The sequence below is a fragment of the Apium graveolens genome, chromosome 11 (assembly GCF_009905375.1).
Source record: "Apium graveolens cultivar Ventura chromosome 11, ASM990537v1, whole genome shotgun sequence".
Classification (NCBI taxonomy): domain Eukaryota; kingdom Viridiplantae; phylum Streptophyta; class Magnoliopsida; order Apiales; family Apiaceae; genus Apium; species Apium graveolens.
Genome location: NC_133657.1, coordinates 79,817,677 through 79,833,651, shown reverse-complemented (window position 1 = coordinate 79,833,651; position 15,975 = coordinate 79,817,677). Strand labels below are relative to the sequence as shown.

Here is a 15,975-nt window from a genome sequence, read left to right as displayed (position 1 = left end):
ATAGGTTGTAGACTTGTAGCCCAAATAATTAAGAAACCTTTAAATAATGAACATAATTCATTGAGCTCAGCCTGTTCATATAAAATTGAAACACATTTCAGCACCCATCAGGCCATCACTGCTTTGTTCACTTATTATAGTACATCCATCTTGAGTGAAGTTTAAATATACTCCCTCTATTTTTTTTTTTTTTGCCATAAAGTGTTGAATTTTATTAAGCACTCAAATCATTCAACATTACATCATATAAATCAGAATGGATATCTTACATTCTCCATATATGCTAAGCTAGGTGGTGAGTAACTTTGTTCCCGAACCGTTTGACGAATTTAAATACCCAGGCTTGTTAGTAGAACTCGACACTCCTTTATCACTCTCCCTAAGTAGGAATAACCCATGAAAGAGTTACGGATGGCCTATACAACCTGCAAGCTATCAGATTCCAGTACCACATTAATGTATTCTCTGGTTTTTTTCCAACTAAGTGATTCCCGAATCCCCATTGCTTCTGCTAGTTCTGCACTTGGACTCACTCTCGCACATCTTGCTCAAGCTTCAACTAGGCTACCTTGGTGATCTCGAGCTGCAAAAACATAACTATAATACCCAGTTTTCTCAAATATGGCTGCGTCAGTATTTACCTTAACCCTCCCGGGTAATGGTAAGCTCCAGTGTTCCTCTCCGTCGTCTTCTGACATATATCCCAGAAAGCGATCGAATGTGTGGTCTTGAACACTTCTCCATTGGTTAAGAACTGAAAATACTGATCGAACCACTCCCGACTTCGTTGGTTCCATAGGAGCTCGTTTCTTCTTTTCCGTAACATCCACGTAATTGTAGCAATGCTACATACCTCGTCATTGCTCTGCTGTTGAAAAACTAACTGAAGCCATTCTGCAAATGAATGACATTTCCCTTGAACATGTAAATTCTGAAATTTTTCCCAACTGGATCTAGTATGAGGGCATAACACGAACACATGTAGAACAGATTCTGGATCTAGTATGGTCTTCCAAAATGTTGATTGATTCCCCGTTTCCAACCCTACATCCTACTCCTTTCCTGATGATTGCCCGAGACTCTATCACACTTCTCCAAATATAGCATTTACAAAGGAAGCGTGAGGAGAATACCGTGCCTTGTATACTTTGCTCACTAGCTTTTCCGAATATTTTAGCAACCTCCAACCTTGATTACCCAGTAAAGCTATGTTGAAGTCTCTCATACTTCTAAACCCCATACCACCTGCTGCTCCTGCTTTTTCAATGAATGCCTCTGTCTTTCTTTGAGTCTGTCTTCCACCAAAATTTACACATTAGCCGCTCAAGTTGTTGACACAGATCTAGAGGCAATAAAAATACTCCCGTTGTGTAGTTAGGGAGAGTTTGAGCGACAGTCTTTAGAACAATTTCTTTACCACCTTTGGAAAGTGATGCTGCAGCTTCTCTTTCAAATATCAAATATGGAAGACTTATTTCTCCCAACTGTATTAGGAAGATCTAGATACAAACTATGATCACCAGCTTCTGTGAATCTTAGCTGCGGACATAACTCGGCTTTCAGAGAGCTTGGGGTGTTCTTGCTAAAAAAGACCCAACACTTATTCACATTGATTTGCTGTCCTGATGCAGCTTCAAACAATTTTAGCATCTGCAAAAGATTGTTAGCACTTTAACTGGTAGCTTTAGTGAAAATATAATAATCGTCTGCAAACAACATATGAGATATAATAGTCATTTATGCATCATGCACACGTATCCTTATCTTTACAATTAAACCGTAATTAATATAAAAAACAATTCCACTTTTGCCTATAATAAAAGGGGTCACTCGTACATTGATAAAATCGTGAAACTTTAAAAAAGGATTAAGGAAGAAACAACTCATGTTTATTCTATTAAAAAACGGGAACAATCATTAATTAAAAACATGCTGACTTTTCTAAATTAACTGTTATATAAAAATAGAGGGAGTATTAAATATATACGAGCATGTAAATTTACCGTCCCCGTTTAAAAAAAAAATCAAAAAAAGCATACCAGGACCGCTGATCAAAGTAGTATACCAATTTCTTACCAAGATGATCATAAATAACTTGAATGAATACACATCACAGGCTGTCATTTTTTATAATTAGAAAGTAGGATCGCAAAATCCAAAATCTAGACTTAACATGTGATTGATTGTGTATCACTTGGGTTTACAATAATTTTAAACAGCTCGTCAACATCAGAAGCCACAAGCTGCAGCCTACGAGCCATCACTGGACACTGGGGTTTTCAGATTCAGTACATAGTGGAGTAATTAAAGCTGAGCCCGGTCCGGTGTACTGCCAGGTTTTGAGTTCTATAACCTGGATTCATGTTTTGGTCCCAATAGAATCATAAATTTAAAGCTCGAGTCCAATCTAACCATGAATTTTAAGCTCGAAACTCAAAGTTTGTATATGAATCTACAAAATGTTGATGGAGGTTATAAAATTATAAGTTCGACCTTTAACTCGATTATGTATGTTAAATATTAATAAATATTATTGAAAGTTCGATTATGTTCATGAGCCGGGTAGTTTAAGCTTGAGCACAAGAAAAATTTGAATAGTACAAGTTCGAACCGATCTTTGTTAAGTCAACTTGGGATATTCCACGGGCTGAACTCAAATAACTCACAAACAATTAGACTCATTTACACTTCCGCCCTATCATCCTGCATATATTTGACCTTAACAAAATCCGGTAGCTCAAAGCACAAAATACAGTAAATACAGGTGTCTATTTCTATATATTTTAGAGGAAGAATCACATCGCCGGCTGCTTGGCCAAAACTAATTAGGTTATACCTATGACGACTAAAAACAATAACAGAACTACCAACTGAAACACGAGGCCACATAATTTTGGATCCAAATTGAGATCTCAAAAAATGTGTCAATTTAAAGGTATTTGACAGTAGTATATGCATATATGTGGGAAAAAATTGTACTGCATATAGAATTAGACAGCCATCATGCGAGCTCCTAAGTCCTAATGTTGGTCTAGGATTCCGTTTTCCCTCCCGTCCCCTTACACTCAAAAATATATAAATACCCAAACAAAAGGTCGATCTAGAAATACCAGGGAATCAACTGAATAGTATACATGCAGTTGGAACTAAAGTAAATCATAAAGTTCGTCCACTGGGAGTACAACCGTGTAACAAATGTTACCGTCCATCTGTCTGCACTTATAGCAATACAGCGTATCTAAGATCTACGCTTACTTACATGAGAACTGAACTTTGGCAGATATGACCATTGTCGCAATCTTGTACTTTACTGTTGCTATTTCCTTTGTGGCTGTCGGGAAGAATGGGAAGCAGAATTTATCCCCTCACTTACAATTCTTCATTCAATGCTTACGGCAAGGAACAAAAATTTCATAGATATGGGCAAAGTAGGCAGACACCAGTAAGATCTAAATGATATTTTATCAGTATGCTTCCACTTCATTAGAGCGGCATAGTGCAGAAATTGCTTTTTATCTATTTCTCTAACTCTTCCAACCCAATGCTTTAAGATGAGTTTGCTTCAATTCCATATGCTTCCCAAGACTGCAAAAACAACATAGCAAAACTGACTCATTTGTTGGAAAAGAAAAATTGTACCAATCAGGTTTATGCTTTACGTTTATGATCTTCATTCTGTCAAGCAAGTGACGTAAAAAAAGTATATTAATGTATATACATTCTGTCAAGCCAGTGGCGTGAAAAAAGTTTATTAATATATACAAATAGTTAGGGCAGTCTACAACATACAAAACAGAGGACGCATGATTTGCTACCCATTTTAATCAATTTCCATATTTTAGGTTAGCTAAGAAATATACTTCTATGGACCAATATCAATTCGCATTATGTAGGTCAGACTAGAAGACACAGGCAAACTTTTATTGACCAACATCAGCCGATATGCAATTTTTCTGATATTATAATTACTGGGGTAATTTCAGATCAAGTCCCAAAACTAAATTCCTGTAGTCAATATGTCGTCGATATCAAATGTTACTAAAAAACAAAGCTTCCCTTTCGGACTGCTCAACTAAATATAATATTTGAGCAACAGCTTTGTATATGTTGCGAGTGGCAAATGTTAATAAGAATAAAAAGCTTCTCTTTTGGGCTGCTAATCTGAAAATAATATGTGAGCAGCAGCGTTGAAGGTTAAAAAGAAAAGTCACTACTAGCTTATGGCTTTACATAACCTCAGCTTGGTCAGCCTAGATGTGATTAAAATATTGTAACATATGCAGTTACAGTGCTTCCTAGTTCGAGAATGAGCATCTTAAAATAACGTAAATCAGCTATAAGTCTTCTGGAAAGAGGAAAGCACAAATATAAAAACCCATAATTGAAACTTAGGTTTGACATTTGCAAATGGGAAACCAGGATTTAATATATGAAATTGGTAAATGAAACTCGAGGGACTTGGGAAACCAGGATATAATATATGAAATTGGGCAACAAAAATCACTACTTTACATTTTTAGCTGCAAGAGCATCTTCTGGTTGCAAGATAGATGTTCTGGTTGCAAGATAGGTGACACAATCCAGTCCACATGCTAATATTACACTCATATTCTTAAATAAAAACATAACTAAAAAATGAATGTAGAATCAAATATGTATTGTATGCACTATGCAGATATATACACATGGTTTTTACTTGTCATTTAAGCACACAACTAGTAAATTAATATAGATGATTCGGGAGCGAAGGGTGTATGTGTATAATGGAGCATTGTCCTTGTTTCCTTGTCCCTTTCAATTTCATTAAACAATTTAAAATGGTGACTGATAATCCAAAAAACAACACAAATATGAAGATAGTACTTACATAAGATCAGGTGGAAGCCTGAAGGCTCCAATTCGTACACGCTTTAATGCATAGATCTGTGGGAAGTAGATAGTGGACTTAGTAATTGCGAAAGACGAGCGATTTAACTTATTACTCCATAGAAACAATACACTAATAGAGTAGGTTGTATCCAGAGTATGACATTACAATGCAGAAAATGGTAAACTGTCACTATACTGTTACTTTCCATACTTCCATACCTTGCTTTCAGAACAAACAGGAAAGACCTGCATCCTAAACATGCTAGGAAAATGTAAATTTCTGCAGTCGACTTTGTAACCTAAACTGACGAGCAATTAAGAGTTTGAATATCATTTAGTACCATCTCCAATCAGGTTCGTACAAAGGTCTCATTATTCTAACCTACCTCTAATAGTTCAGGTCAAAATATACATGGGTTAGAACAAACAGATTTGAGCTGCGGTGAACAAATCTGGCATGAGAACATGGCAACTAGCCTTCCTGATTGATTTTACTACCGCTCTCCTTATTTAGTAACAAAGAAAAACGCCTCCTGCTTCTGTTTAATCAGGTATACTAGGTCTAATGTTTTATTCAAGTTTATGGAATAGAATCAAACATTATCACACAACTTACATTAAACAAGTACTTGACTGCTGTCAACAATACTCAATATATACATATTATGATATTGGGGAATAGCACTAATTTTTTACTTAAAGAGTTCAAGCTCCACCGTGCACTAGATGACTAATTGATGCCATTTGCTAACTTTTTCTTATATACAACTTAAATGCTCAAATTATAATAAGGATAATCAGAGTTCTCTTTAGTGTATGTTCAAAAGATCCAGGTTGAGCCAGATCACACCAAAATTGACCTCTTTAAGGCTTTACTATCTCTATTATGAGGTGTCTAGGCTCTGCTTAAAGCGAGTACACTTTCGCCTAGAAGAGTTATATGCTGGGTCTGTCGACCATTTACTTATTCTTAACACTTCTTTAAACTTCGAATTTCAATATAAGTCATGTAAAGCAGCAATTTTTTGGATATAAAATAATAATTCTTTAAGAACAGAAACTAACACCAAGTCCTGCATTTTTCACAAGTTCTCTAACTTCATGATTTCGTCCCTCGTGAACCTGCAGAAATATAGGATCAAATAATTAAAAACTTATTCTTAACCCTCACTTATAAGATTTAATGCAAAAGCAAATGCACACATACAAGAAGATAATTTGTCGAACTGTGCCAATAAAGGGTTGGTGCAGTGGTTGAGCTCTTGTCCCCCTTGCGGGAGGTCAAGAGTTCGATTCCTGATGCGGTCGTGTGTAATTAATTAAAAACTTATTCTTAACCCTCACTTATAAGATATAAAGTTTGCCTATGTGATGCAATATGAGAAATCCATGTTTCGGGTGGGACTGGAATGTTACAACTCGTCTTACATGTTCTCATAATTATTATTTGACTACAAAAAGTAACAAAAGATCTGATGCAGTTACTCATTTAGGCAGTTGACTATTGTTACTAAAGTACAAGCACGATGACTTTTCCAGACAACAGGGTTCAATATATATATATATATATATATATATATATATATATAATTTTCTAAATATTTGAACTTTGTGGAAGCTTTAATCTTATATGTGATAACTGATAACCTACCTCTCGAATTATCTCAACATGATTTCCCAGCTAACTGTTTCGAGATAATAATATGACTAAATTCACTAAATGCTGCGAGCATAGACCATGTCCCGACTTCCATTATGCATGGTGTGCTTGGCAGAGTCTCGTTCGTCTAGACAAGCCAATAGTGTATATAAACCCCATAACAAAAGACTTGTTCTGCAAGCCAAAAGTGATCTGTCTAAAATATTAGCGGACATAACGAATTCCTTATACGAGGTTAAAGTGTAAAAATTTTATACGCACAGACACTCTTGTGCTAAGGTGACTTTCTCCCCGCAGTTAATGTCACTGGCATAGGAACATTTGGCGGATAGTTGGTCCTTTGGTGAAAATACTACAATCAAATTTAAATGGTAAAAACTACCACAGGTAGGACTTGAGCAACATTACGTTACCACGACAAGCAACACTAGATTAAATTTTGGTAGGCTCTTTCAGGAAAGTTTGAAAGTTCACATTGCACTCCGAGCCGAGTCCAATGTGCCACTAGCGTCAAATTTCAATTAAATTTGAGTTTAAGCCTATACTAATTCTGGGTAGTTTTAGAAATTTTGAAAAAAACTTCGGCTAGTAAGTGGCAGGGGCGGCTGATTTTCGGTTTAGTTTTGCGTCATTATTTTTCCTGTTATTTGTTTCTGTTGTATTGATTACATTTATTTGAAATAAAAAATGGCTTTTATGTTATTTTTTGATGTATTGATACCACGTCTGTATTTTGTGGTTTCTCATTTTGTTATGTTGTGCAAAAGCATCAAAAGGCTGAAATGGCAACGTCTATGCCATCTACCCTGACTCAAGCACATAAACCAATATCCAATGAGTCGAGCAACGTTTTCGGCGTAGCCTTTCAATGCTTCCGGACATCATTTTGGACATATAATCAACATTAACAGCGATGCAAAAGAAAAAGGAAGCAGCACTAATAACAATCTCATTAAGATGTGCATCACATAACAAAATTAGAAACTACAAAATACATGCATGATATGGATGCGTCAGAAATAACATCAAATAACATAGAAGCCATTTCCATAGTTCAAATATGTGATCAATATTACAAAAACTACATAAAAAATTAACAGGAAAAAATTGACACGTATAGAGGGTCATGTCCCACAACTCATATAATAAACACACCAAATAGTTGCTAGGGGCGCGTACTGGTCCACTCTTCATCTTGGTCTGCAAATCCAAGATGGACTTTCGAGGAAGGGGCATGGTATAACATAAGAAAAATTCCACGACATAATGATACTATTCCAAGCATATAAACCAAGTTCTATTATCCTCATAACAGGAGCTCATGGCTCATGAACTTCATGGTAAGTTTTAAAAATAAATAAACATATATGTAAGTATGTTCTGTTTTTCTTTCAAAAAGAGCTCATGCTCTTCATGGTAAGTAATGAAAAGAAAAGAAAAAAATAAATAAATATATGTTTATATATGGATGTATGTGTATACATATATATATGTGTGTGTGTGTGTCTGCATACTAATCACAGTTTTCTCTCTTCCAATTCACAAAACAGGTGTCAAATAGAACTTAACATCTTCAGTTAAATGCAAAAACCAAATGTATTTAATTTACCACAATACGAATTCGAGTTCTAGATATGTCCGGCTGTTGTGGTAGTAGTTCCACAGCATCCGGGGTGCAATGTACACCATCAACAACTGTCCCCTCACTGATAGCTACCAAATGCCGCTTATTGACTGCACCATCTATTGTTGCAATGTATCTACAACCACAAATAGTCCAAAGTAGATCATCAAAACACGACTTAGCATCATGCCAATGAAGTCTATCTACATATCCATCTAAATAAAATCATATGTTGAAACAACATATAGCACAAATACAATTGGCAAAAAATAAAACAACACTTGTGCTATAGGTTAAGTGCTATTCCAACTTTATATTCATGTATTGCAAGAGGTCTAAAGCTTTATAACGAATTCCTTAGAATTGCAATACATGTAAAATCATCTAAATAACTAAAAAATACAAAAGCCCATAAAATAAAATAAAAGGAAACTTACTCCTTTGATAAACTAGAGGAAGGGTGTGAAATTTGTTGAGCAAATTCTCCTGCAAAAGTAATCAGCTGTCTACAGTTAATCCAAGTTATCATTCATGAAATCTCAAGTCATAAAATCTTGAATTTTTCCAATACTTGCCATCATTAGTTACAATTATGAGCCCACTTGTGGCAACATCAAGGCGTCCGACAGTAAAAAGGCGTGGTTTTGGTTGTCCAGCATTTCTTTTGTCCTGGATGAGCAACAGTAAGAATGAACAACGACAACAATAAAGGCATTACACTACCCGTAAACTCCTAGCAAGACAGTTTGGACAATAAATATTTAAACATACCCAGCTTTTTAAATAGTCATCAAACAGCGATATAACTGATTTAGTCTCATTCTCGCCCGATGAGCATATGTACCTAAAATGCAAATTATATACAAATTCTCAACAAGTACATAATTTGATGGTAAACATGAAAAAAAGTAGTTGAGAAGACAAACCCTTTTGGCTTGTTGAGAGCAAGATAGACCTTTGGTGGAAGTTTCTTGGGAAGACGATTTCCGTTAACATAAATTATGTCCCTAGCAGGATCAACTTTAGTCTGACCAAATTTGCCAATTAATGTGACACCACACCCATATTAATATTCTTTAATAGGGGAAAAAGAACCTTGTACAATATTTGTAATTGGTTCAAGAATCTCAACTAAAATGTAAAACAAAAATTCTGACACGGAGCTGAACCAGGTTTCTAACCTGAGGGGCATTGCAGACAGAACCATTAACCGTAACTTTGCCTTGAAAAACTAGCTGTTCACTAGTACGTCTCGACGCCACTAACAAAATTAACCAACATTACTACACTGATAAGGCATGTACAGTACAACAAAACATATGTAAATTAACATTCATAAATTTAGGAATTAAAAAGGAGTAATAAATCAGCGAGGTTGGCCGATTGGATAGGTGGTTAACAGTTTGTGGATTCGATTCTGGCTCACCCGAGAATTTCTTAGCGGATACTGAATTGTACGGGTATAAGCCATATTAGTCAAAAATAAAAAAGCGAGGTTACAATTACAGCAACTGACCTCCAGCAGCAGCGAGAACCTTGCTGAGACGTTGAGGCGGATCCCGAAAATTCTCATTGTAAAACCTGCGAGCTGCTTTGGAATGTTTGGGTTCGGGCGTACTCAAACCCTCGTGTTTCTTTTTTTTGGTCTTGGTGTTGGAGACAGGGGAGCCAGTTTTAGCATCAGAAATAGCGTGGAGTAGACGGGCTGGAGGGGTGGATTGGAGAGTGAGATTGCCGTTTTCATCTCGAACAATCCAGGGAATGTAGAGTTGTTGTGCGAAATCCTCGGGAGAGTCAGAGTGTTGAGTGGGGTTGTTGGGTTTGGGCTTGGGAGGGGCAAAACTGATGTTGAATTTGTTGGAAGAGGAGGAGGAGGAGCAAGTGATTAGGGTGCGGAGGTAGCGAGGTTTCAGAAAGAATGGTTTGGATAAGTGATGGAGTGAGGTGTTTAACACGCCGTACGACAAACTTAACGCCATCTCTCCGTCCCCGGAAAAGATTTAGAGGATTATGCGCACCCCCAAATTGGCTGTTGCTAGAGACCGGGCCGGGTTTTGACCGGCATTAAAAACCCCGGCTTTGATTGGACCGAACTTTTCGGGTTTTGATTTTAACCAGCCGGGCCGGGCTTTCCGGAAATGTCAGAACCCGTTTGGACTCTCGAATCGGGCTTAACCGGGCCATTTTTCGGGCCGGATCGGATCGGGCCGGGCTTTTTTCTAATTTAAATCGGATCGAGTATTATTAGAGATTCCGAAGAATACATGTGTTAGCAACTAGATCATCGTAAAAATGTATTAGTTTACATGAAATATTTTATGAAAACATTACTTCGTTGAAAAAACATTTAAACTCGGCAAAAAATAAACATGTTTATAAAATAATATGTTTTATCATTGTTAACAAAACAATGATAACAATGATAACAATGATATCATTGTTATGATAACAATGATATCCAAATATTCATAATAATGATATCCAAATATATATAGTGTACCTATTATATTTTCTTTCATTATTTATGCAACGAAGTATATTAATAATATTATTAATCACAAATATGTAAATATATATGTGTTTAAAGTATTATTTATATTTATAGTAAATGTGAATTTATAAATATATAAGAAAATATATTAGAATAATCATATTATAACCGGGCTTTTTCGGGCTTTTAATCGGGCTGGGCCGGGCCGAAGCCCGGGCTTTTAACCGGGCCGGGCCGGGCCGGGCCGGGCTTTGCCTAAAAATATAGGGCCCGTCGAGACCCGAAGCCCCGGCCGGGACCGGGCCGGGCTTTAACCGGGCCGGGTTTTGACCGGATCGAGCCGGGCCAGATTTTCGGGCCCGGGCTTTTTGTGCATCTCTAGCTGTTACACATCCAATCTCATATGTCATCATTCCGGCTATCTTTCTGCCTTTTATTATACAATTTTTTTATATTTATTTTTAATTTTCTAATTTATATTTATATTAATTCTCTTAAATATACCTTTTATTTCATTTTATATTATACGTAAAAAAGTCACTCTCTCCGTTCTCCTCGTTTCTTAATGGAGAGGCTGTTAGACACAAATTTTAAGGTGCATGAAAAATATAGTTGAATAACTTACTTTTTACGATTTTATGATTTTAAAAAAAAAATTGAATGTTTAGATTTTTATTCAAAAAAATAAAATTTTAAAAAGAAGTTATGCAACTATACTTTATATGTGCCTTAAAAGCGTGCCAGACACTTTTTTCGGAATGCAAAAAAAATGAGAGATACGAAAAAAGTACTATACCAATACAATCATACAAGTCAAGGTTGTCAAACAAATAATTCAGATACAGATGTATGCATATGTCTGTGTCCATATTCATAATTGTCGGATTGAGATACATATATTATCTACTTTATTTCGAATACATATAATATTCGATTTTTCTAGGATACAAATGCAAATTTTTTTGGATGTATATCAAACTTTTTGAATTTTTTTGATGGCCCCGCCTTATTAATGATGTATTTAGAATATTTTTTAAGGATTAAACTGAAATAAAAAAAAATTATGTACAAGTCATGAACACTGAAATATTCTCGGAATATTTCATTTTATTAATACAATGACATTCATTTCAATTTGCATTTACTCTGAATATAATATTTATATAATAAATCGGTAAATTTAATTTATTTAAATCAACATTTATTTTTGAATTATCTTTATCAATTATATTGTTTTGGACACAAAATATTAATTTCTAAAAATAATATCTCTTGGTATTTATATTAATAATAAGTTTATAATAATAGTGATTAAAATGTTAACTAAAATTAGACTGGAGCAACATAATAAATGAATTGACAAAAATTAAAATGAAAGGAGAATATGTAAGGGTATTATGGTCAAGTAATTATTTTAGGGTGTGCAACCATTGTTATTCCCAAGGAACTAACAATGAGATTTACAGAAGGGGGGTTGAATGTAAATCTCAAAACTTTTTCAAGTTTTGAGCAGTTTCAAAAGCTAAGTGTATGATGAACAGATATGTGTGAATTGCTTTGAGCAAGTGCAGACAGATGTATATTCAAGACACAAATGTAAAGAACACAAAGGCTTTTAAAAACTTTTCTGGTGGATTTGTTGTTCCACCAGAGATGTGTATTTCAGAAAATCTGTGATACAAAGAATTGATCACAGCTGCTTCCTAGTACAAACTAGATGATTTTCTCTCTATGTTTTTCTAAACAGCTCTGGAAAATTCACATCTAATTACTAGCTACAACTTGGTTTATATATCACCAAGTTTACAAGTGAAGACAAAGATAAAATACAATTATAAAATAGTTCTTCACATGTTTCTTCTTCATTTCTCTATCCAATGCAATCTAAGATAATATGTGAATCTTTGAATACTTCCTTGTTTGCACCAGAATGGAAATGCTGCTTTTTCTTGATTCCTCCAAGAGGCTACCACATTCCAATTGTCTCTGTCAACCCATGTGCCTCTATCAGCTTATGAATTGTCACTATCAACTGCTATGGAACTGAGCATCCGTTGAAGTTTTCATCCGTTGATGCTTTAGTGACATCCGTTGATGCTTTAACAGTTGAAGCTTTATCCGTTGATGCATTCATTCGTTGATGGATATTATCCGTTGAAGCTTTAGAGACATCCGTTGAAGCTTTGTTTCTCATCCGTTGAAGGCCTTTAATCTATCAGTTGATACTACTTCATTTACACAAAATTACAAGGCATGAAATATTTACAATTAGCCCTCCTATTTGCATATCCACTAGTAGTCAACATGACTTATAATTTCCCACAACTTCTACGAATTATAACTTAAATATAGAGACTGAAATGTGCGACAATACTAAACTTATTTCTAAGTAAAGCTACTCCATCAATGGATAGTCAAGATGGTCTTATCCGTTGAGGCTACAAACACTTGATTTCTACTTAAGTGTTTTGTTTAACTTATCATCAAACTAATACATATATTCCTAACAATCTCCCCATATTTATGTCTACTAGAATTGTAGGCATAAATTCAGGGTTAACTTGATGATAATAAAACACTTAACAAATATATGAGTAGAAATCAAGTAAAATTTCAAAAGTGCTGCAAAAGTGTATGTACTGAGATAGAATTAAAGATTTACAGTATTTTCAAGGGTACTCCTTTAGTCTGAGCAAATCATTTTCTTTTCCTTTGTTCCCTTGTTTTCTTCCCTAGTCTCCTGTCATTTTCCTCTACTTGGAGTTGGAGTTTTCTGTAGAATTCAGCTTCATCTTCTTCACTGATATCCAACTTAGATTGCATGTCCTTGAGAGTTTCATTACTGGCAATTTTAAGCTGGTCTTCAAGTCTGAAAAATCTTCTGACTCCTTTATTGTCTCTGAACTCCATCAACCAATGAGGTGATTTATGAATTGTAATTCCATGCTCAGGGATGAGTAATGTTCTAGGCAAGGAATTTGACTCCCACCAATTCTTCCTTATGCTGGCAATCTTGTTGAGAATCTCAGTTTTGGCAGTCCTGGTAAAGCCAGTATCCCTTTTGATAGCTGAGTAGACTCTAATCAAGGTAGAGTAGCCCTCACTTAGAATTCTTTGAAGAGGCCAAGTCCTTTCCACACTTCCTTTATACTTGAACACTAGCCTTTCCGGTAGCTGTCTATAGGCATTTATTCCCCTTACTTCCTCCAGCTCATCCAGGAAGAGTTCAATATCTGTATGTTCTTTTATGTCACAAATGTGAACATAATCATCCTTTGAGACTTGTGGCTTAGGCTTAGGTTTATGTTTCTGAGTGAATTTACTTGAGGTTAGAGGAGGTGTTGATTTGGATTTTCTTTTCAGTTTCTTTGGTGGTGGAGAAGTAGTTAGGAAGGTAGGTAATTTGATGGTGTCCCAATAAATAGGTTCCTCTTTAGCATACCTAACTTACTTACCAATCTTGTGAATGTTGATTCATCAAGTGGCTTGGTAAATATGTCTGCAATTTTTTTTTACTTGGAACAAAATGAAGTTCCACTGTACCATTCATCAAATGTTCCCTTATGAAGTGATACTTGATGTCAATGTGCTTGGTTCTTGAATGTTACACTGGATTTTCAGTAATGGCAATGGCACTTGTGTTGTCACAGAATATTGGAATTTTGTCAATATTTAGCCCATAGTCAAATAGTTGATTCCTCATCCATAATATATGTGCACAACAACTATCAGCAGCAATGTACTCAGCCTCAGCTGTTGATGTAGAAACATAATTTTGCTTCTTACTGAACCATGCACAAGCTTATTCCCTAGAAATTGACAGGTGCCAGTTGTACTTTTCCTGTCTATTTTGCAACCTGCATAATCTGCATCTGAGTAGCCAATTAGATCAAAACCAGACTCTCTAGGGTACCAAATTCCTAGATTTGGAGTCCCTTTGAGATATCTGAAAATTCTTTTAATAGCAACTAAATGAGATTCTCTAGGACCAGCTTGAAATATAGCACAAAGACATGTATAAAACATTATATCAGGTCTACTAGCAGTTAAATATAGAAGTGAACCAATCATGCCTCTATAGCTTGTAATGTCCACAGACTTTTCAGCCTTGTTTAATTCAAGCTTAGTGGCAGTGGCCATGAGAGTTTTTGCAGATGAACATTCCATTAAGTCAAACTTCTTTAAAAGATCATTAATATATTTAGTTTGACTAATGAAAATTCCACTACTAACTTGTTTAACTTGTAAACCAAGAAAATAAGTTAGCTCTCCCATCATGCTCATTTCATATTTACTTTGCATTAACTTAGCAAACTTTTTACAAAGTTTATCATCTGTAGAACCAAATATAATATCATCTACATAAATTTGAACAAGTATTGTAGAGCCATTAATATTTCTAAAGAAAAGAGTTTTGTCAACAGTACCTCTTGTGAAGTAATTATCTAGGAGAAATTTTGACAAAGTCTCATACCAGGCTCTAGGTGCTTGCTTTAGTCCATAAAGTGCTTTCAACAGATAATACACATGGTCTGGAAAATTTGGATCTTCAAACCCTGGAGGTTGGCTCACATAAACTTCTTCCTCCAATTCTCCATTCAGAAATGCACTCTTGACATCCATTTGATAGACTTTGAAATTGGCATGGGCTGCATAGGCTAGAAAAATTCTGATGGCTTCAAGTCTTGCAACAGGAGCAAATGTCTCATCAAAGTCTATTCCCTCTTATTGAGAGTAGCCCTTGGCAACCAATCTAGCTTTATTCCTTATGACAATGCCATTTTCATCCATCTTGTTTTTGAATACCCATTTTATGTCAATAGAACTTTTGTTCTTTGGATTGGGTACCAGCTTCCATACTTTGTTCCTCTCAAATTGGTTTAGCTCTTCTTGCATTGCTAAAATCCAATCTGGATCCAATAGAGCTTCTTCCACTCTCTTAGGTTCCTCCTGTGATAGAAAACTATTGTATAGACATTCATCTTGAGTAGCCCTTCTAGTTTGCACCTTAGATGTTGCATCACCAATGATTAGTTCAAAAGGATGATTCTTGGTCAATTTCCTTTGAGGTGGTAGATTAGCTCTAGATGAGGTTGCCTCAGTATTGTCATGATGTGAGATAGAGTGTTGATTGGTTGAAACTCCCCCTGAGTTATTGGTCCTTTGCAAGGAACTGGGAGTTCTATCAACTGATGATGTAAATTGATTATCCGTTGATGAACTATGATCAACGGATGCTCCATTATGTACTTCAACAGATGATGCACTTTGTCTTTCAACGGATGCTGCATTACTTCTGTCAACGGATGCTGAATTATGACTTTCTACTGA

The 15,975-nt window shown here is 35.5% G+C and overlaps 1 protein-coding gene across 1 annotated transcript; it reads right to left on the bottom strand.

The window, feature by feature from the left end:
* Positions 1-3,107: 3,107 nt before the first annotated feature.
* LOC141697200 (putative ribosomal large subunit pseudouridine synthase SVR1, chloroplastic) lies at positions 3,108-10,199 on the bottom strand. The gene is made up of 10 exons (XM_074501481.1): positions 9,670-10,199; positions 9,335-9,414; positions 9,080-9,180; positions 8,925-8,997; positions 8,729-8,822; positions 8,591-8,639; positions 8,139-8,289; positions 5,935-5,991; positions 4,868-4,923; positions 3,108-3,585 (listed from the first exon to the last, which is right to left on the bottom strand). The coding sequence occupies exons 1-10, from the start codon at positions 10,130-10,132 to the stop codon at positions 3,525-3,527; spliced, it is 1,185 nt and encodes a 394-aa protein (XP_074357582.1). The 5' UTR covers positions 10,133-10,199; the 3' UTR covers positions 3,108-3,524.
* Positions 10,200-15,975: the final 5,776 nt, after the last annotated feature.